Here is a 21,430-nt window from a genome sequence, read left to right as displayed (position 1 = left end):
AAGATTCGGGACAGGGAGACAACTGAAGTCATCCAGACATGAGTTGGTGAGAGCTAGACACTTGGAAGAAGGAAGAAGGCTTTTAAGATGCAGGAAGTAAACAAAAGCAGCCCAGGAAGCTCCTGAAACATGCGAGATTCATAAGACTCTCTTCCCCAAGCCCATAACACAGTAATCTATAGAGAGAATGTAATGGTGAGCTGCCTGTGGGTGTAGGAGTCTCTGGGAGTGCAGTTTTGTGAGTTGTCATTCATGCTAGGGTAGGTTTCTTGGTGAATCACTGTGTTCCTATAAGTAACCCCAGGAAACTCACCTCACCAGCTCTCTAAGCTAGATTTGGGTGGAATTGGTTCTTTGATCTGTCATCAATGTCTTGTTGTGGTGAATAACTGTTCAGATCTCCCCAAGAAAAGTCACACAGCAATCAGATTCAAGAATCATTCCTAGGACAGAAGACATAACTCAATGGTTAAAAGCACTCAGTGTTCTCTCAGAAGACCCTGAGTTATCTCCCAGCCATGATGTGGTGGTTCACAATCACCTGTAATTCTAGTTTTAGGGGGGTTGACAACTTCTTCTGGTATCCTTAAGCATCCACACACATGATATTCACTTACATAAATATACAAACACACACACACACACACACTCACTCCCTTATAAAAATAAAACTATATTTAAAAAAAAAAGAAGGGCTGGCAAGATGGCTCAGTGGTTAAGAGCGCCGACTGCTCTTCCAAAGGTCCTGAGTTCAAATCCCAGCAACCACATGGTGGCTCACAACCATCCATAACGAAATCTAATGCCCTCTTCTGGAGTGTCTGAAGACAGCTACAGTGTACTTACATATACTAAATAAATAAAATCTTTTTTAAAAAAAGAAAAAAAAAGGAAAAAGAACATTCCTAAGGTGACATACACCTGTAACCCCAGCATTTGGGAGGCTGAGATTGGAAGTTCATACCTGTAAAATAATAATAAAATAAAATAAAGGTGTGGTGGTACACACCTTTAATTCTCAGGAGGTAGAGGCAGGTGGATCTTTATGAATTTGAGGCCAGCCTCATCTATATAGTGAATTCCCAGACAGCCAAGGCTATGTAGAAAGAGCCTGTTTCAAATAAATAAATAAATGTTTTAAATATGAATATAAGCCCTTTCTTGGAAAAGAAGCTTGGTGCTAGAGATAAGAGTTAGCCACACACTGGTAGACACAAAGGAAAAAGCTTGAGTCAGAAACCTTAGTGTGACACAATTTTCTCTACACTTGTTTTCTTCTTCAATGGTGCCATCATTGTTACCTTTACAAGTGAATAAATGTGTGTGTGTTTACATATATATGTAAAACAGTTAAAGTGGAAGACGCCATGAATTTGAAAGAGAACAGGGTGGGATATGTAGGAATGTTAGAGGGAGAAGGGGGAGGGGGAAATTATATTTTAATCTCAAAAGAAAAATTTAAAGGCTGTATAATTAATTTACATAGTTTTTTGAAGGAAAAAAGTCGTGTTCCCCCCCCCCCAGCCCCCCTTGCTTCCTGCTGCAGGGCATGGAGCCGCTCTTTGGTGTGGTTTGTATACCCAGTGAGACTCCCTTGAGAGATGATTTTTCCTTTGTGGATGGTTGGGGCTGGGAGCTCATGTCCTTTTCTCCATCTTAGAGCTCGAACTAGGTCAGGTCTGGATCCGTGCAGGCGCTAGCTAGGCATGCTGCCACAGTTGACAGTGAACTTTCTACACAGCATATCAAAACAACGCTGTTGAACACCCATACTCAATAGAGCCAAGAAGTTTATGGTAGTGACCGTCTGCCATGCGCGGTCAGTTAAAAACCAGCAGAGAAAACCTTTCTTTTTCTTCCATTTGTCCTTCTTGTTTATCTCGTGTGTGTGCGACAGGTCTCACGCGTCCCAGGGCAACCCCAAACCTGTTCTTTGGGCTGGGATGACCTTGTACTCTGATCCTCTTGCTTCAACCTCTCCAGGGTTGGGTTCACAGATGCGTGACGCCATGGCCGACTTCCTTTTCCCTTTATTTATTTTCTTAATTTTTAAGAAGTACGTGCTCAGAAAAGATGACTAGTTAAGGACTGGCTGAGTAGATGAAAACAGACGACTGGATGGATGACCCTTCTAAATGGCGGACTCGTCCCCCTTTCCAATTAAACAAATTTATGTTGCCCTTCACTGAATTCTGCCCCAAGCTGGTCCTTGGATAGAAGCCTGTAGAAGAGTTCCTGGAACAGCAGACCACAAGCCAGGACTCCTAGTTCCCATGTGCCACCAAAGCAGGAGCCACGGGAGCATGCTTAGCGACGGACCTAACAGAGCTTGGCAGGCTGCACCTGTAGGGTGACAGCCCTGCTGGTGAGGGGCCATGTGCCACCTGCATCCTCGTCCAACCCCACCCCCACCCCACCCCCCGCGGTGGCAGTTCCTTCTAAGACGCCTGCTGAGTGCTGAGTCGCTAAGAGGCGAGCTCTCCATGTGACTTCAGTTTCCGTTGGTTCCTTCCGCAAGTGCTAAAATAATCTGATGCCCCAGAGCGAGTAGGCAGCGCAGCAGCGGCAAGTGCTGTCCAGGAGGCCGGGGCCCTGGAGACGATGCGCCCCGCGGAGCTGCCTGGGCCTGCGGGAGCAGTGAGTATTTCTTGCGTGGGTTCGCTGAGCATTGCCGGGCTACAAGAGGTGGGCGAGCTGGGACCGGGTTGGGTGGTGGGAGGTTAGGCATCAGCCCCCCCACCCCCCACCCCACGCCGCGCTCAGGCTCATTGTGAAGTTGCGGTATCCAGTCTCCCCGCCTCTGGGCTGGATTTGGGGGGCTACACCTTTGGTGTAGGTGGAAGTCTCAGGAACTCTTACAGCTGAGAGAGGAGGTGTGTGTAATGTGGGAGAGGCACGTAGGGCTTTACAACCAGCTATGGTTTGATTCCTGGCTCTTTCAGGGAGAGTGTGAACAGGTTAGGGAACTTTTCGGAGCCTCCTGTTTTTCTCATCTACACAGTGGTTAGTGCTCCTTTTCTAGTCTGAGTGACCGGACGTCATGAGAGGACGCTGTGTGCACTCAGCATACGGGTGTTTGCATCGACTCCTTTGCCCATCAACATAAATTGAGACCCACCATTACACAGGCGACGACACAGAAACTCATCCACAGTCGCACATACTTAACCAGGATCTTCCCAGGGTCAGCTGTGTGTGTACAGCCAGAAGACAGCAAAAGCCCTTCTCCTAGAGCCTTTGTCCTGGGTAACTTGTGCTGGGGTATTATTTGGTCCACAGCTACCCAAGTGTCAGAGAGAGAGAGAGAGAGATTAGAGCCAGGCTCTTCTGACTCCTGCTCAGTGCTCTGCTGTGGTCCTCTCGGCCTCTCCAGGCACAGACACACATCCATGGACCTACCCACAGGCTCGCTAGCACTCAGGAGCTGGGCAGGGAAAAACACTGCTCTCCCGGCAGTTGCTAGCTCACCATTGCGCTGCGGCGATGAACACGTGCCTCTTTATAACTAGGATCGGAGCAGACCAAGGAAGGCTTTCCAGTGTTTCTCTCTGCTACTGACCTTGAGGTACAGACAGTTTTCATGGCTGCAGGTGTTTGAGGCCTGGGGACACCCCCTATGGGCTTTATATGTGAGCCCCAGAGTTCCTAGAGGGGGTTATAGACTCATGGACCCAGAAAAACAAAAAACAAAACAAAACAAAACAAAAACAAAAAAAACCTCAACGCTTAGGTTAAAATCAAAACCAAACAGCCTCACAGAGAAGGTGCCTTCATTTGACTGGTCCTTCAAGAGAACTCTGGACAATGGTACACACTCCACCTGGCTGTCCTGGAGCTCATTAGCTTCTAAGCCAATCCCCACTGGTGTGACTTGTGAAGCAGGAGACAAACCCTTTCCCCTTAGTGATAGAACTGTCTGTGGATAGACTCTTGGGGAACTAGCTTCTGTACTGTGTCTAATATAAGCTAGTGACACAGAAGATTATAACAGGGCTAGCCTCCTTCTTAGTCCCTATGATTGGAGTCAGGATTGGGATCGGGCGAAAATACCTAACAAAACCCAAAGAAACAAAACCTGGACTTCTTAAGGAGGCATGGTTTGGTCGAACAGTAAAATGTACTCAACAATACTGAACTGCAGATCTGAAAATGGCTAATTGATAGAGTTTATGTGATAAAACAGATGGGGGGAGGGAGGGAAGGAGGGAGGGAGTGTGTGTGTGTGTGTTTCCCCCCAAAAAGCAACCAAGCAGTTGTTATCAGAAAAGCTGGGGAAATGAAGTTGCTAGACAGACTTTTCAGGACAAACAGAATCGGGGGCTGAGACCCAACGTTTTGTGTCTTCAGTGTGTGACTTTAGCCTCAGCAGAGGGCACAAAGGAGGAAGTAGAACTTTGCCCTGGTTCTCACCAGCGAGGTGGGTACAAAGAACAAGGCTGAGACCAGTGATGTGCTCAGCGTGGCCACAAAGTTCTGTGAGGTCCCCAGGGACTCCCCTCCTTAAGCCCCGGCCTCCACATTTACCGCCCTCAGGCACTGTATGTGGGCTCCCCTTGGGTGCTATTGCCTGCCCCTACCTCTGAGAAAGATAACAATCTGGAGGGGATTTCTCTGCAGGAGATAGCATTTGAGGCTCTGACTTTCTTTCACACTGCTTCTGCTCAGTGAACCCTATCTATCTCTGGTATCCCTGGTCTCCCCTGGCTTTCCTTGTCTTCCTTGGATGCTAAGACTGAGCACTGACCCTCAGTCGTCAGCTCTCTCCCTGCCCGGCCTGGGGCCACATCTTTCAACTTCAGGCAAGTTAATGGTCCTTGTACCCCCCCCCACACACACACACACCAAGACACTTGAAACTTCCCCATGGGGACTGTCCTCAGCCTCCTCAACGTTGGTCTGACAGGTTTTCAAAATTTTGTGTTTACTTAACTAAGGTGATTGACCAGAGGTCAGAAGATGTCATTAGATCCCCTGGGACTGGAGTTAACAATGGATGTGAGCTACCACGTAGTTGCTGGGAATTGAACTCAGATCCTCTGGAAGAGTAGCCAGTGCTCTTAACCGCTGAGCCATCTCTCCAGCCCCTACTTACAGGAGTGTTTAAAGAGTTCCGTTGTTTTATATGCACTCTGAAGTATTTTAGAAGAGCTGTACTGGTGACCATGGTATTTGTGTATTTGTTTGCTGTTGATGACTGAACCCAGGACCTTGGGCACGCTAGGTCAGGCTCTCCCACTGATCAGCCAGGTCAAGGTTCTTCCCCTCTTCTGCCTCCCACCCTTTTAAAGTTTTGTTTTGAGATCAGGTCATGAAATTGCACAGGCTGGCCTCAAACTCACCATCTTCCTGTCTCAGCCTCCTCAATGCTGAGATTACAGATGTTTCACAATGCCTAGCGATTTGGCATTTTTTCCCCTAAATATTTAATTTTACCTGTATTTGAGTGTGTGTGTGTGTGTGTGTGTGTATGTGTGTGCGTGCATGCGTGCACGCGTGCACACAATATGCATGGAGGAATTCAGTCTCAGAAGAGAGTATCAAATCCTGTGGAACTGTAATTACATGCAGTCATGAGGCCCCATGTGGGCGCTGGGAATTGAACCCAAGTCCTCTGCAAGAGCAGCACACCTTCTTAGCCAGTGAGGCACTTCTCTGACCCTGTCTATTTGTGCTGGGGTGTGTGTTGTTTGTTTGTTTAAGATTTATTTGTATTGCTTTTTATTCATTTGTGTGTCTGTGTGTGAGCCTGCATTGTACATGCAGGAGCCTATGGAGACCGGAAGCATTGACTCCTCTGGAACTGGCAATGTTGTTGTGAGCCACCAGAGGTAGGTGCTCCTTGACATCTATTTTTATATAATAATAATAATAATAACAATAACAAATGAGTTGAGTGGTGGTGGTGCACAATTTTAATCCTAGTACTTGGGAGGCAGAAGGAGGGGAATATCTATGAGTTTGAGGCCAGACTGGTCTACAGAGTGAGTTCCTTGACAACTAGGGCTATTACAGAGAAACCCTTGAAAAACCAAAAATGAATCAGTGAATGAATAAATAAATAAATAAATAAATAATACAATGAATTGAAGGATAAGTAAAAATATGATAAAAGTAAGTACAAAAAAATGTTATAAGCAGAAGGTAGGTAGGTGGTGGATATACAGTGGTCCCTGATGACAGACTTTTTCGATTTTGTTCTATGCTAAAGTCTTTTCTTTTCTTTTTTTTTTTTTTTTTTTTTGGTTTTTCGAGACAGGGTTTCTCTGTGTAGCCCTGGCTGTCCTGGAACTCACTCTATAGACCAGGATGGCCTCAAACTCAGAAATCCTCCTGCCTCTGCCTCCCAAGTGCTGGGATTAAAGGCGTGCGCCACCATGCCCGGCTTTCTTTTCTTTTCTTTAAAGATTTAATTATTTTATGTATATGAGTACACTGTAGCTGTCTTCAGACACCCTAGAAGAGGCATCAGATCCCATTACAGATGGTTGTGAGCCACCATGTGGTTGCTGGGAGTTGAACTCAGGACCTCTGGAAGACCAGTCAGTGCTCTTAACCAACTCAGCCACTTCTCTAGCCCCGAGTTTTTTCTTTATATGAAATGCTGGAGGAAAGTTAAGATGCTAGTAATTAATAACTACTCAAATTCTTCTCATCAACATAAAATTAAAATAATAAAAAACCCTGCAATGTGTTATCATAGGTTATCCTTCAGCTGAACTGTTAGGCTATAAAAAGGAGGGAACTCCTCGAAGGATAAATAGGAATTTGGTAAAAGAAGACCCCAGACAGGGTCTTTCCTGCTGAGGAACCAGCTTGTGAAATGTGTGATTCAGCTGGGGGCCGCATGCGTTCCAGGGTGGCTTGGGCTCTGGGGTGTTGAGGTGGAGTTGATGCGGAACTTAGAGACTTGAGATTGAACGGAAGCTCTCCATTCTCTGAGCACTCAGCCACAGTTCTGTATGCCTCTGGTCCCACAGGGACGCCAGCATTTCTACTAAACTGTGCCTTTGTTAGGAGTCCCGTTAGGTGGTGACCCTTTGTGCCTTCTAAAAGAAACTGAGTTGGAGAGTCAGTATTTTCATTCTGACTCCAGGCTAAAATTAACCTCAAGTAATCTCTGTGGTCTCTCGTATGGTGCCCTACAGACTCCGGGTAGTCACCTCCCCCAGGGAAGTCCAAGATTCATGGGCATTGCCAGGAATGGAAGGAGAGGGCATGGCTCCTTCGTCTTAGTTTTTCCTTTGTAGTGACTCATTAGCACAGAATACCTCCACTTCCCATTGGTTCACTGGTACCTGGCTTCACCAAGGCATGAGTCTGCCCCCTGAGTGGGGCTGCTGAAGGCTGTGCCGGGTGATCCTGTTTCCTCCTGAAGAAGCATGGTGGCTGGTCCTTACTCTTACAGAAATGACTAGTGGGAATGAACCTGTGAAAAGAACAGAAAAACTAATGCAATGCAGGGTGGGCCTCCGAAGAGATCATGCATTTTTCTCATATACAAAGCGGGACACTCATTGCCAGCCACAGCGAGACACACAAGAGCCAGCTGTTACCTGTTGGTAGGAACACACTTGCATTTTTGACGATCTGTGGCTAGACGCATTCTGTGGCCATGGAAGAGACAGAGTGAGCTGACCTCTCTTGGTTTGGATGGGCTAGCCCTGACCACACGAGGAGCCAATTCACTCATCTGTGGCCCTGTGGAAACGGTGGCATTTGAGCAGGTAGTAAGTGCTTGAAGCAGTCTCTATAGGAAGCCCACTGTTTGGGGTGGTGGGGAGGGCTGTTGTAGCCCTTATGCCTCCATTCAAGCAGAGCCTGGCCAGACCTGACACATTTGCTCAGGAGACATCTTGAGCTTTGTATGTGACAAGTGCTTTGGTGCCATTTCACAGAATTCCCCAGGCTGGCTGGCTCCCCTCCCCACTCCATCATTTTGTTAGGATTTCCAGCTCTAAAACAGTCCTGAGCAGACCCTTGGAAAATTGTGCTGGCCAGATTTTGCTCAGCCTGACCCAAGCTAGAGTCGTGTGGTAGAGGGAACCTCAGTTGAGAAAATGCCTCCACCAGATGGCCTGTAAGCAAGTTTGGGGGACATTTTCTTGATTAATGATTGATGTGGGAGGGCCCAGCCTACTGTGGAAACACCTGGACAATTATACTGGGTGACATAAAAAAAAAAACAAGTTGAGCCAGGCAGTGGTGGGATACAACTTTAATCCCAGCACTTGGGAGGTAGAGGCAAATGGATCTCTGTGAGTTCGAGACCAGCCTGGTCTACAGAGTTAGTTCCAGAACAGCCAGCCAAAGAAGAACAGAGAAATTCTGGAAATTCTGTCTCTAAAAATTGAGAGAGAGAGAGAGAGAGAGAGAGAGAGAGAGAGAGAGAGAGAGAGAGAGAGAGAGAGAGAGAGAAAAGGAGAGAACAAGTTGAACAAGCCATGTGAAGCAGGCCAGGAAGCAGCACTCCTCTGTGGTCTCTGCTCCAGTCCTTGTGTCCTCTCCAGTTTCCTACCTTGAAATAAGCCCTTCCTGCTCAGTCAATCTTGGCTATGTTGTTGATGCAGAAATGTCTAGATTCTTAGAAACCTAGCCAGGTCAGAAATGCTACTTTTTTTCAAAAGGGTGGCCAACACCAAACTTTGAATAAAAATTTATTTGCCTGAGGAATCATGCGCAACCAATCTTCCCTCCTTCATGCAGAAGAAATGCAGTGGGTTCAAGGGGTGATATTCTAGTGATTTCAAATGCTTCTGCTCCTTACTGCTCGGCCAGCCTGTGTCTCTGAGACCAACAGAGCAGGGCCCTGGTGGGACAATCATCTGCTGTTGAGGAAGCTCTCCTGCTCCACACAGGTTTGAGCACAAGTTGCTTAACAGTGTGTGAGAGGCCATCATGATGCTACTTTCTGAACATTCTTTTAAAACTTAATCATGGGCTGGAGAGATGGCTCAGTGGTTAAGATCATTGACTGCTCTTTCAGAGGTCCAGTGTTCAATTCCCAGAAACCATATGGTGGCTCACAACCATCTGTAATAGGATCCAATGCCTTCTTCTGGCTACAGTGTATTCATAAAAATAAGTTAAATAAGTCTTAAAAAAAAACCCTTTAATTTAGTAGTACCTGCACCACTGCTGGTCTCATTTTATTGGAGAAGACACTTATTAGAATTAAGAATTGGGCCCGGCCGGGCGTGGTGGCGCACACCTTTAATCCCAGCCCTTGGGAGGGAGAGGCAGGCGGATTTCTGAGTTCAAGGCCAGCCTGGTCTACAGAGTGAGTTCCAGGACAGCCAGGGTTACACAGAGACACCCTGTCTCTAAACAAAACAAAACAAAACAAAACAAAACAAAACAAAACAAAACAAAACACAAGAATTGGAATTAATTATTGTATTATGAAGAATGCATTGTGAAAGTTGTCTTTCAGAAGTTTTTAATCTCACATTCTTTCTTTGTTTTTGTTTTTTTTAAAGATGTATTATTATTATATGTAAGTACATTGTAGCTGTCTTCAGACACACCAGAAGAGGGCATCAGATCTCATTACGGGTGGTTGTGAGCCACCGTGTGGTTGCTAGGATTTGAACTCAGGACCTTTGGAGGGGCAGTCAGTGCTCTTATCCCCTGAGCCATCTTGCCAGCCTTCATTCTTTTTTTTTTTTTTTTTTTTTTTTTTTGGTGGTTGCTGGGATTTGAACTCTGGACCTTCGGAAGAGCAGTCGGGTGCTCTTACCCACTGAGCCATCTCACCAGCCCCCTTTTATTTTTTTAAAATTATTTTATTTATATGGATACACTGTAGCTGTCTTCAGACACACCAGAAGAAGACATTGGATCCCATTACAGATGGTTGTGAGCCACCATGTGGTTGCTGGGAATTGAACTCAGGACCTTTGGAAGAGCAGTCAGTGCTCTTAACCACTGAGCCATCTCTCCAGGCCCTTTTATTATTATTATTATTTTAATTTTGAAAAATGTCGTTATAGGAAGGTTAAATGAAAATAAAATATTTTTTTAAAATCACGATGTTAAATTGAATAATCAGTTGACCAATTTAGGGAGCATTTTGCCTTTACCTGACCAAGCCATTGAATGAAGGATTTTATTTGTCTGTAGAGATATGTATGTACATAATTGATAGTCAGTAATACTACTTTTGTTTGTTTTTTGAGGGGGGGTTGTCCTTAGTCTATACCCAGGGTGTTTAAAACTCATGGCAGTCCTCCTGTCTCAGCCTTGTGGGATAATAGATGTGAATCACTACACTGGACAAGACTTTGACCTTTGAAGACTCCAAGTCAGTTGTTGTGTAGTGCAGGACAGCCCTGGCTAGCCTCCATCTGGGTTCCATCATGACTGGGTTCAGGGTATGCCCTCACACTTGGGGACTGCGAGGACAGAGGATTGCGCTACTTCCAAAGTTCAGAGCACCTGGACAACTCCAGATCTGAACTTCTGCTGAAAGCTGGAGTCCTGCTAATCTTGTACTGAGAATCCAAGGGAGTCAACCTGCCTGCCCGGCACTTTCCGTGCTGCCTGGGACCATGTGAAGTAGTCACCGTGGAGATGCTAACGCTCTAATGCTGTGGGCTGAGATTAGCTGCCCTTGCTTCCAAGATCCTAGGTGGCAGCTTCTGTGTGCTTTTACACAAAGGCAGACTTGCTTTCTCTCAGAGCTCTCCCTCTCTCTGCTACATAGTCACACCCTCTGTGTGTTCAGAGTGTCACCTTCGCAAGTGATGCTGCAACCTGCTTCTGATGACCCCTGCCCCCCAATTCATAACTTCTTATCTCTAATACAAAATGCCTCTGACAGCTACCTGCCTTCTCCACAAAGCCCCATTCTTTATGACTTTAAAAAGCTTCTCCATTTGAGGAGAAAGCTCTTAATTATGTGGTAATGTATGTATGACACTTGCTAACAGCTCCTTTAGCAACGAGGTTGCAGCCCCTTTCCTGGCAGCAGCTGGTATGGCAGGAACAGTTGGAGAGGTGGAGAGATGAGGATGCCATCCTGTCGTCCCAGTATCCGGAGAGGGCTCCTGGGACTTTCTAGTGGGATATGATAACTGCACTGTTTAATCCCGGTCCCTGCAGTGCAGTGTCTCTTGGGAGCTTTCTGCAGATGTGTAGTCTAGAAGAGTGTTCCCAGCCTGAAAAGCTGCTATTTTTAAAAGTCTTTCTCTTTTTCTCCATCATTTCATGCCTTGCACGCAGGACCTCGCACACCTGCTTGTCTGCTGCATGCTATTACTGAGCTACACCCCAGCCCAGGAACACCAGCCCTTTTCGTCTTTCATTTTGAGAGCCTCAGAAAGTTGATCAGACTGGCCTCAGAGTTGTGATCCTTTGGCCTCTGCCTCCCAAGCTGGCTGGAATACATTCAGAGTAGAAGCCATCAATCACCTCTGGTTCTACCTGTTTATCGAATACTGCTTCAATGCCATTTTCATTTACATCGTTAGATATCAGAAAGGAAGCAGAATAATCCCAGCACTTGGGAGGCAGAGGCAGGCAGATTTCTGAGTTCGAGGCCAGCCTGGTCTACAAAGTGAGTTCCAGGATAGCCAGGGCTACACAAAGGAACCCTGTCTTGAAACGAATAAACAAGAAGAGGAAGAAGAGGAGGGGGAGGAGGAGGAGGAAGAAAGCAGAGGTCACCGGGAGTGTTTTAAATGGGAAATGTCATGCAGGAGATTGTCAGAAAATCATGGAGGAGGCTAAGAAGCCAAACAGTAGCCCCTTGGCCCCTGGCCATGCAGAAATCTGTACCCTCAGTAGGAGGGAGGAAGGGAGGATGGTGGTCCCAGAGTCTGGGGTCACCAGGAAAGGCTCAAGGGGAGAGGGAAGGGAGAGATATTTTGGATTCTCCACTCTCCTGCCTGCTAACCTCCCAGCAGTGCTCCCAATACACGAACGAACATTCGGTGGGCTCCCTGCTACCTGGTGGGGAACAAGCAGAGCCTTTGGAGCTTGTCACAGGAGGCGGAGCATGGCCAGCTGAGGCCATCATCATTCTGAGGATAGATAGCTGTTCACCAGCCTGCAGTGTGCCCACGGATCATCCCTTTCTTCTCTTTAAAAAACATATTTTTAAGCCGGGCGTGGTGGCGCACGCCTTTAATCCCAGCACTTGGGAGGCAGAGGCAGGTGGATTTCTGAGTTCGAGGCCAGCCTGGTCTACAAAGTGAGTTCCAGGACAGCCAGGGCTACAGAGAAACCCTGTCTCGAAAAACCAAAAAAAAAAAAAAAATTTTTTTTTTGTGGGTGGGTGGTGGGTATAAACACATACATGAGTGTGTGTGTATGTGTGTGTGTGTGGGGGGTTACCCCGTGAGGCCAGAAGTGTTGGCTTTTCTGGAGCTGGAGTTATAGGAGGTTGTGAGCCACATGACATGAGTACTGGTAACCAAACCCAGGTCCTCTGCAAATGCAGTGAGCTCGATTAACTGCTGAGCTGTCTCTCTAGCCACTTTCCTTGATACAGTCCTTTAAATCTAGCCTTCCTGGATAGATGTTATGAATTTAATTGGTTTGGCGATGCAGTCATCCCTCTAGATGTTCACTCTGCTGTCTTTTTTCTGTACCACACGGAGTTGATACATAAGAACAGCAGACACCCAAGCTGCTCGGTGCTGTTTGGAGCTCATAAATAATAATGAGGTTATTAGCGGCTTTCATGGTTAATGAAGCACTTTCACATATACTATCCTCAGCGGCACTCATAAAAGTCCATGAGTGGATATCATTGCTCCTGTTTTGCAGGAGGACTATCCAAGTCTTGGAAACTTCACACCCATGATAGAGAGTGAAGACAGAATTTAAACTCTAGACTGTCAGGTTCCAAACTCTTATCGTTTTTCTATGACAATCTGTTACTTAATGCCAGATGTTGCCCTTACAGGCATGGTGAGATTTATTCTTGTATGTATGTTGGGGTGTGTGTGTGTGTGTGTGTGTGTGTGTGTGTGTGTGTGTATGTATGTATTCTGGGCTAGTTTGCTGAGTTTAAGAGGAAAGAACACATTTAAAATTTGTAAACATTTTGGTGTTTCACAAATCAAAATTACACTTGTGGGTGTAATTCTCTAGCACACCAGTCTGAAGCATTGTGCAGCCCTGGAGAGCTGCACTCTTGGCCTGCTGCACACATCGAGATTTAGTTTGTCAGTATTCAGGGTACAGCAGCACGTAGCAGCCCACGCATGACAGGAAGTGGAGAAGATTTACTGTGCTGACAATTCCCGTTTCCCCATCTCTCCTCTGTGAGCCACAGGACGTTCAGTGAGATGAGAACGTGAGCGAGCGATTCTTTAGCATCCTTGGCATTTTCTAAGTTTGGCAACCTTCTCTCAGGATGGGCAGGGATCCCAAAGTTTCAGGGGCGCTTGTATGTGTGTGTGGGAGGGTGCCGGGAGGACAGTGAGGACAGGAGTCCAGATGGCTCTGCATATGCCATCTGTGCCCTGTGCTGCAAATGTGCAGAAATGGAAAGAAGGCCCTGGGCGGGATTCCCAGAGGCTAGCAGGACTGATCCCAGATTGTTTCCGTGGCACTGGGAGCTGACCTGGCCTTCAGTGATTTCTGATAGTCTATTTTTTACTGGTGGAGCATTCATATCTGTCCAGGATGTTAAATCACCCTTTGGGATGGGTACACATGCTAGAAGAAAAGCAAAGAGGTGGGAGGCAAAGGTGGCCTGTGTGTGTCAGTGCAAGGTCTGTAAGTGTCATGGAAGGTGAGGAGGTTCTTGTTAGCAGGGAGCGGTTGACCTAGGGAGAGACTGAAAAGCTGTCCTATGGTTCTTCCTGGGGGTATTCAGGTGAGGATGGGGCAGATGGACCTGGACCAGGCACTTGCTTCTGATGAAACTAAAGGAGGTCAGGAATGTCCCAAGGCTGTTAGATCTCACACTTGGAGGGTTGTCCATGCAATTACATCTATGGTGGTGGGGTAGGGGGGAATTCTCCAATTTCCCACTATGGAGCTCAGAGAGGGAGACCTGGACTGCTCTCAGCCCTTGATACTCAGACCATTTGGAATCCTGGATAGACCAGTATCACCCCTGGATCCTTATTCCCCTGGAATTTGTGAAGACGGTGCTGTTACCTCTTCATTGGAGACTTCTGTTATTAGATGTATCATCTCAAGCCTTCCCAGAACTGTTGTTCACACACAGACAAGAGAGCTACAACTGCACTTCAGAATTTTTTTAATCCATCCAAAGATTGCTTTTTCATTTTCTCAAGTTTTTTTTTTCTTATCCAAGTGAAAACATGGACTTTTTTTGGTGGTGGGGGTGGGGGTGGGGAAGGGCCATATTTAAAAGAGCTAACCGATGTGATAGACATATTTCTGAAATCTGTCTTCTCTGTCTCTACCTCTGCCTCCTCCTCCTCCTCTTTCTTCTTCTTTTTTTCAAGACAGGTTTTCTCTGTGTAGTCCTGGATGTCCAGAAACTCACTTTGTAGACCAGGCTGGCCTCAAACTTAAAGATCTGCCTGCCTCTGCCTCCAGAGTGCTAGGATTAAAGGTGTGCCCCACCACTACCTGGCTTGAAAGCCTTCTTTCAGCAAGATAATTAATATATTTATGAGTCCAGAAGCTACAGTTAGTATTTCTATCCTAGTTTCTCCTTTTGTCTATTCATTCATTCACTCATTCATTTATTCACTCATTCATTCATTCATGGTGTATATCTTGAGCTCATGTATGCATCAGGTAGCAATGAGTTTCAGAGAGGAAGACTACAGAGCAGCAAAGCACAGGACACTCTGTGACCCCAGCCCTGGCACTCAAGTCCTTTGCATCCCCTGTGCTACCTCTTTGGGGTTTCAGAGATTAGCCAGCTGACCATTAAATGCCATAGGCAAAACAAAATGAGCTCTTGCCACGGTGTCAGTGAAAGGTTGGCTGAGCTGAGAAATTTGAATAATCTGTGGTTTTCCACCTTCTTGTAGTTGTGGGCCTCTAAGACCAGACACATGTGGAAACTAGCTGGCTCTTTCTGCCCCGTGGTGAGCAGCCCTCTTGGCTAATCTGCCTTACTCAGTTCTTCCTGGTCTTCCGTCCACAGAGCTGCACCTGAGATGGAGTTCCCGCCCCTCTGGCTTTGCCTGGGTTTTCACTTCTTGATTGTGGAATGGAGGATCGGACCTGGGACAGCCACTGCAGCTTCCCAAGGGGGCTGCAAGGCGGTGAGTTTCTCCCTGGGTTGTAACCTCTCTCTCCTTTGCCCCTGTCCAAATGAGGCCTGCTCTGCTTGGGAAGTGGATGACTTGTCAATCGAAGCTCCATTAATGCTTCCAGAGTCACTGAGGGAAACCCACCAGCACCAGAGAAGTCCTGCCTTCAAGCCATGAGTGAGCCAACAAAGATGGCTTCAGCAGCTCTGCAGAGAACATGTACCCAAATGGTACTGCAGAGCAAAAGCTCATGACCAAGCCTATGTCTCTGAAGACCCAGCACTGGGGTGTCTTGAGCCTTTGAAGGCTTTTTGTCTGCACATGGAGATAGGGTGGACTCTAGAAATTTGCCTGTAACTGAAGGATAGCAAATGTCTGTCTGAGAAACGTGCCTATTGGGGCGTTCCTCAAGCCCAAGAACTGGAAAGACAAATTGGAAGGCAGAGTTAATTCTTATATTCAAGATCTTTTTCAGTGTATTTGACGCTAGATAAAGAAAGTGTTCTTAAAGTCGATTACTCTTAAAGATGGTGGCTATCGCGGTTCTAACCTGCTTGTGGGAACCAGTAGCCACTATGTTTGAGGACGCTCCAGTATGATGAAAGTCCGCCTGAATTTAAATCCTAGCCCCACTATTGTTTAGCTGGTGATACAAAGTCACTCTGGGCCAGTGTCTTCACCTGTAAAATAGAAGTAATGATAATACCTGCTGGTCATGGTGGCACATGCCTGACAACCCAGTTCTCAGGAAGTGGAGACAGGAGGGCTAAGAGTTCAAGGCCAGTCTCAGTTACATTTCAAGTTCGAGGTCAGTCTGGGCTACATGAAACTCCATCAATAATAATGATGATGATAACTAATAATTTCTACTAATGGAATCGTGACATTGGGCTGCTGTGGTGATTGAATGTATTTATAACAACCCCCAAGACGGTGCCTGACATGCAGTGAGTGCCATGTGGTTTTTTTTTGTTTTTGTTTTTTTGGTTTTTTTGGTTTTTCGAGACAGGGTTTCTCTGTAGCCCTGGCTGTCCTGGAACTCACTTTGTAGACCAGGCTGGCCTCAAACTCAGAAATCTGCCTGCCTCTGCCTCCCAAGTGCTGGGATCAAAGGCGTGTGCCACCACGCCCGGCTGTGCCAAGTGTTTTACCGAGTATTGTTACTGTGGTAGTATCACTGGCAGTCCAGCCTTTTTTGACTGCCACCGTTCCCTTACAGAGGCAACAATGGACTTAACTTCACAGTAGCTCTGGGGGTCACCAGGCATAGGAAGAGAAGGGAGTAAAGTGTGAGTTATTCAGCCGATCCTCAGGGCTCAGTCTGGACTCTGCCTGGGGGATGTGGTAGGGACTTGGCCATCACAGAGGTCAAGCAATGGGTTCCTCTGGCTCTTATGATTTGAGGGGTCTGGAAGTTCAGGCGTTAGACTCTTGTTCTTCATTACACGAGCCATTCAACCTTAGCATCAAATGGGCGCGGTAAAGTTGTCTGTGTGCTCAGATGGCCACACTATCCTTTGCAACGCTTTGGTGAATCCATGGGAATTACAAAGTTCTGATCTCCCTCTGACTACAGCAACTGTGGAGGAGCAGGCTCCATTACAGGCTGAAGCAAGCCCCTGAGTACAGTGCTGTCCAAAGAGGCCTCAGGAAAATCAAGAGATATACCTGTCTCTCAGTTCGGAGATTCAATTTCTAAAAAGTCAGCTCTTAACACATTAATGCAATCCCAATATTAATGCAGGAGGCCTGGGGGGAGGGATGAGGTAGGAAGGAACCTGAAAAAGTCATTCTAATGTCTATGCTGAAATTAAAAAACAAAAAACAAAACTCGAGTGTTCAACAATGAGCAGTTTAATTAATTAGCACATGCTGGTAATTACAGCTGACATGCTAACACTTATTAGCCATAATAAGTGTGATTTGCATGTGTAATCATACTCAATCCTTGAAAAAAAATTCTATGAGAAAATTACAAGCTTAATGGTTAGAGACTTTTCTCTGAGAGGGAGGCTGAGATTATCTGAGGGTCTTTCTTCCTTCCTTCCTTCCTTCCTTTTTTTTTTTTTTTTTTGAGGCAGGGTCTTCTTATATAGTCCTGACTGGTCCAGAACTCTCTAAGTAGTCTAGATTGCCTCAAACTCACAGAGATCCTCTTGCCTCTATCTCCATGGGTCCTGGGGTTAAAGGCTTGTGCTACCATGCCCAATTTCTTTCTGTTGTTGTTGTTTTAAAGGTGTATTTTATGTATATGAATGAGTACACTGTAGCTGTCTTCAGACACACCAGAAGAGGGCATCAGATCCCATCACAGATAGTTGTGAGCTACCACCTGGTTGCTGGGATTTGAACTCAGAACCTCTGGCAGAGTAGTCAGTGCCCTTAACCTCTGAGCCATTTCTCCAGCCCCTAAGTTTTATTTTAATAACCCAGTAAAGAATTTGAAGCTGCAAGAGGTTAGTTAGTTCCTTGCTCAGGGTCAAATTAACAAACTATAGAACCCAAACCTGGGCATCTTTGTATTAGCCACTACGCCTTCCAAGAGCGAGGCCTCTTATACAACTTCATTGCACTTTGCCTTGGAGATCGGCTGTTTGGTACTCACTGGCCTTGCCCTCCTGACCAGCCTGTAGAAAACAATGGTATTACTTTTCTTACCGTTCTTTGTCTCTGGACACCTAACCCAACACCTTCTGGCTAGCTGTTTGCTTTTGCAAACTACATTTCTGTGAATTAACCTCATGTGTTTGTGGACCTAGGTCGACGGAGTCGCTGACTGCCGGGGTCTGAACCTCGCTTCGGTACCCAGCAGCCTCCCACCCCATTCCCGGATGCTTATTCTGGATGCTAACCCTCTCAAGGTCCTGTGGAACCATTCCCTCCAGGCCTACCCACGCCTGGAGAACCTCAGCCTGCATAGCTGTCACCTGGACCGTATCAGCCACTACGCTTTCCGAGAGCAAGGCCACTTACACAATCTGGTTCTGGCAGACAACCGCCTCTCGGAGAACTACAAGGAGTCAGCTGCAGCGCTCCACACCCTGCTGGGACTTCGGAGACTGGACCTGTCTGGAAACTCCCTGACCGAAGACATGGCGGCTCTTATGCTTCAGAACCTCTCCTCATTGGAGGTTGTGTCCTTGGCAAGGAATACCCTCATGAGGCTCGACGACTCTATCTTTGAGGGCCTGAAACACCTCGTAGAGCTAGATTTGCAGAGAAACTACATCTTTGAGATCGAGGGCGGGGCGTTTGACGGCTTGACTGAGCTGAGGCGTCTCAACCTTGCCTATAACAACCTCCCCTGCATTGTGGACTTCAGCCTCACCCAGTTACGGTTTCTCAACGTCAGTTATAACATCCTGGAGTGGTTCCTGGCATCCAGGGGGGAGGTGGCCTTCGAACTGGAGATGCTGGACCTGTCTCACAACCAGCTGCTCTTCTTCCCACTCCTGCCTCAGTGCGGCAAGCTGCACACCCTCCTGCTCCAGGACAACAACATGGGCTTCTACAGGGAGCTTTACAACACCTCCTCCCCGCAGGAGATGGTGGCCCAGTTCCTTCTTGTGGACGGCAATGTGACTAACATCACAACTGTCAACCTCTGGGAGGAGTTTTCCTCCAGCGACCTGTCAGCTCTTCGCTTCCTGGACATGAGCCAAAACCAGTTCCGGCACCTGCCGGATGGTTTCCTGAAGAAGACACCTTCCCTTTCCCACCTGAACCTCAACCAGAACTGCCTGACGATGCTCCACATCCGGGAGCACGAGCCGCCGGGAGCACTCACCGAGCTGGATCTGAGCCACAACCAGTTGGCAGAGCTGCACCTGGCTCCGGGGCTCACGGGCTCCCTCAAGAACCTCCGGGTGTTCAACCTGAGTTCCAACCAGCTCCTGGGGGTCCCCACTGGCCTTTTCGACAATGCCAGCAGCATCACTACAATCGACATGAGTCACAATCAGATCTCACTTTGTCCCCAGATGGTGCCCGTAGACTGGGAGGGGCCCCCCAGTTGTGTGGATTTCAGAAACATGGGCTCTTTGAGGAGCCTTTCTCTGGACGGCTGTGGGCTGAAGGCATTACAAGACTGCCCGTTCCAGGGGACCTCCCTCACTCATTTAGACCTGTCTAGCAACTGGGGGGTTCTGAATGGGAGCATCAGCCCTCTCTGGGCTATTGCCCCGACATTACAGGTCCTGTCTCTCAGGGACGTGGGCCTTGGTTCTGGCGCTGCAGAGATGGACTTCTCTGCGTTTGGGAATCTGCGGGCGTTGGATCTGTCGGGAAACTCCCTGACCAGCTTCCCTAGGTTCAAAAGCAGTTTGGCCCTGCGGACTCTCGACCTCCGCAGAAACTCTCTCACGGCCCTCCCTCAGAGGCTTGTGTCCGAGCAGCCTCTGAGGGGTCTGCAGACCATCTACCTCAGCCAGAACCCTTATGACTGCTGTGGGGTGGAAGGATGGGGGGCCCTGCAGCAGCACTTCAAGACTGTTGCGGACTTGTCCATGGTCACTTGCAATCTCTCTTCCAAGATCGTTCGTGTGGTGGAGCTGCCCGAAGGCCTGCCTCAGGGCTGTAAGTGGGGACAGGTGGACACTGGCCTCTTCTACCTCGTGCTCATCCTGCCCAGCTGCCTCACCCTGCTGGTGGCCTGCACCGTAGTCTTCCTCACTTTTAAGAAGCCTTTGCTTCAGGTCATCAAGAGCCGCTGTCACTGGTCCTCCATATACTGACCCGTGTGCCAAGGCTAGAGACTTGGTTTTTCCTCGAGAATGAGTCTCTCCACTGGATCTTTACTTCTCCAGGGGTCGAGTGTGATGCGTTGAAGGTTAAAACTGAAATTTGAAAGAGTTCCATCCTCAGTCCCATTAACTTCTCCTCCCATCCGTGTGATTTATCCTCATTGTCCTGGTGAAATATTTATTAAATGACATTCTGTGAGAATAAAGGGTGTGCCTCATAAATATTTTAAAAATCAAATGCATCTTGTGTAATGTCCTTCAATGGTTTCTCTTGGGTTATTTTTCAATGATCTTTCTTTGGGGGACATCCATGCAGGCGAAGGGTGACAGTCTGATGCCACCTGACAACAAATATATCTCCTACTGCATGTCCAGGGAGGGTGAGGGACAGCATCCTGGAGATTTGCCCAGGACAAGAATCTGAAGGTACTGCTGAAGGGTCTGGCACCAGATGTGAACTCCCCACTGTGGTAATGGCCGATTGCCACAGCAGCGAGAAAGAAGTTGTGGTAGGACCCTTTCCAGATGCCCTGGGTTCACATCTGGAGTCTCTAACAGACAGACATAATGCTTCCATGGACAAGCTAAGAAAAGAGTAACTCAGCCTGAGTTTGTACTGTCTGTGACCTACGGGCTGTGCTTGCTCTGAGGGAAAACAGGAATATTCAGGAAGGAAGGCAACCCAAGCCTCCTCCCTGTAGAACCCGCCCCACCCCCATCACCCCCATCACTTTGAAAGCGAAGTTCAGCCTCTGCTCACCAGGTTCATGAAGATCTCTCATTCTTCCAAGAAAAGCAGAACCTTCCTGTGCTCCTCTCTGGGGGAAAATATAAAGACGCAGTTGCGACCCTTTTGGTAATTACGAGTTTACACAGCCGTTGCTTCTCATCTCCACTCTCCATGTCACAAGAGAATTATACGAAATGAAGAGAGGACACCTTGAGAGGACTGGAACCCTGCAGACTGATTTCTACCACCGTGTAATTTCAACAGTGGAGTTAAGGCAAATCAAAGATAAAACCGATGGTCTTAACTTGGCAATGCAGACGTTTCCATTGAATGCCCTTCAGAGGTGTTTCCAAAAGGCACCGAATCCCATGGCATCAGTGGTAACCCTTAGATGGTGTTAGACTTTGCCCTTCTAGTCACCCACCGTTCCTTTCATCGTGCACGACCCTGGCCTAGTGCCTCATGCCCTTATGCTGCCTTCAAGCCTCTGTCCAGCCCTGCTAGGCAAGCTCTCTCAAGCCACTGCTCACAAAACCAGGCTTTCCTAATCACTCCCCCCAAACCATTCCCCCTCCCCTGTGCTATTTCCGCTAATAAGAGCCATTCCACGGGCTGGAGAGATGGCTCAGTGGTTAAGAGCACTGACTGCTCTTCAAAAGGTCCTGAGTTCAAATCCCAGCAACCACAACCTCATAGTGGCTCACAACCATCCCTAATGAGATCTGACACTCTCTTCTGATGTGTCTGAAGACAGCTACAGTGTACTTATA

General features: G+C 47.4%; 1 protein-coding gene across 1 annotated transcript; it reads left to right on the top strand.

Annotated features, from left to right (window-relative positions):
- The first annotated feature begins 2,488 nt into the window (after positions 1–2,488).
- Positions 2,489–20,178, top strand: Nrros (negative regulator of reactive oxygen species). Its single transcript, XM_021185302.3, has 3 exons — positions 2,489–2,637; positions 15,080–15,200; positions 17,948–20,178. Exons 2-3 carry the CDS (start codon positions 15,093–15,095, stop codon positions 19,919–19,921), a joined length of 2,082 nt encoding a protein of 693 aa, XP_021040961.1. The 5' UTR covers positions 2,489–2,637; positions 15,080–15,092; the 3' UTR covers positions 19,922–20,178.
- Positions 20,179–21,430: the final 1,252 nt, after the last annotated feature.

Source organism: Mus caroli, unplaced genomic scaffold, assembly GCF_978045245.1.
Source record: "Mus caroli unplaced genomic scaffold, Mus_caroli_1 scaffold_17, whole genome shotgun sequence".
NCBI lineage: Eukaryota > Metazoa > Chordata > Mammalia > Rodentia > Muridae > Mus > Mus caroli.
Note: the sequence above shows the minus strand (reverse complement) of the source record. Positions and strands in the feature narration are given on the sequence as shown.

Excerpts from the sequence above, each read along its gene's own strand:
- Nrros (XM_021185302.3), top strand. The coding sequence starts at position 15,093 with ATGGAGTTCCCGCCCCTCTGGCTTTGCCTGGGTTTTCACTTCTTGATT. Across the intron at positions 15,201-17,947 it reads CCCAAGGGGGCTGCAAGGCG|GTCGACGGAGTCGCTGACTG; the intron begins GTGAGTTTCTCC and ends TTGTGGACCTAG.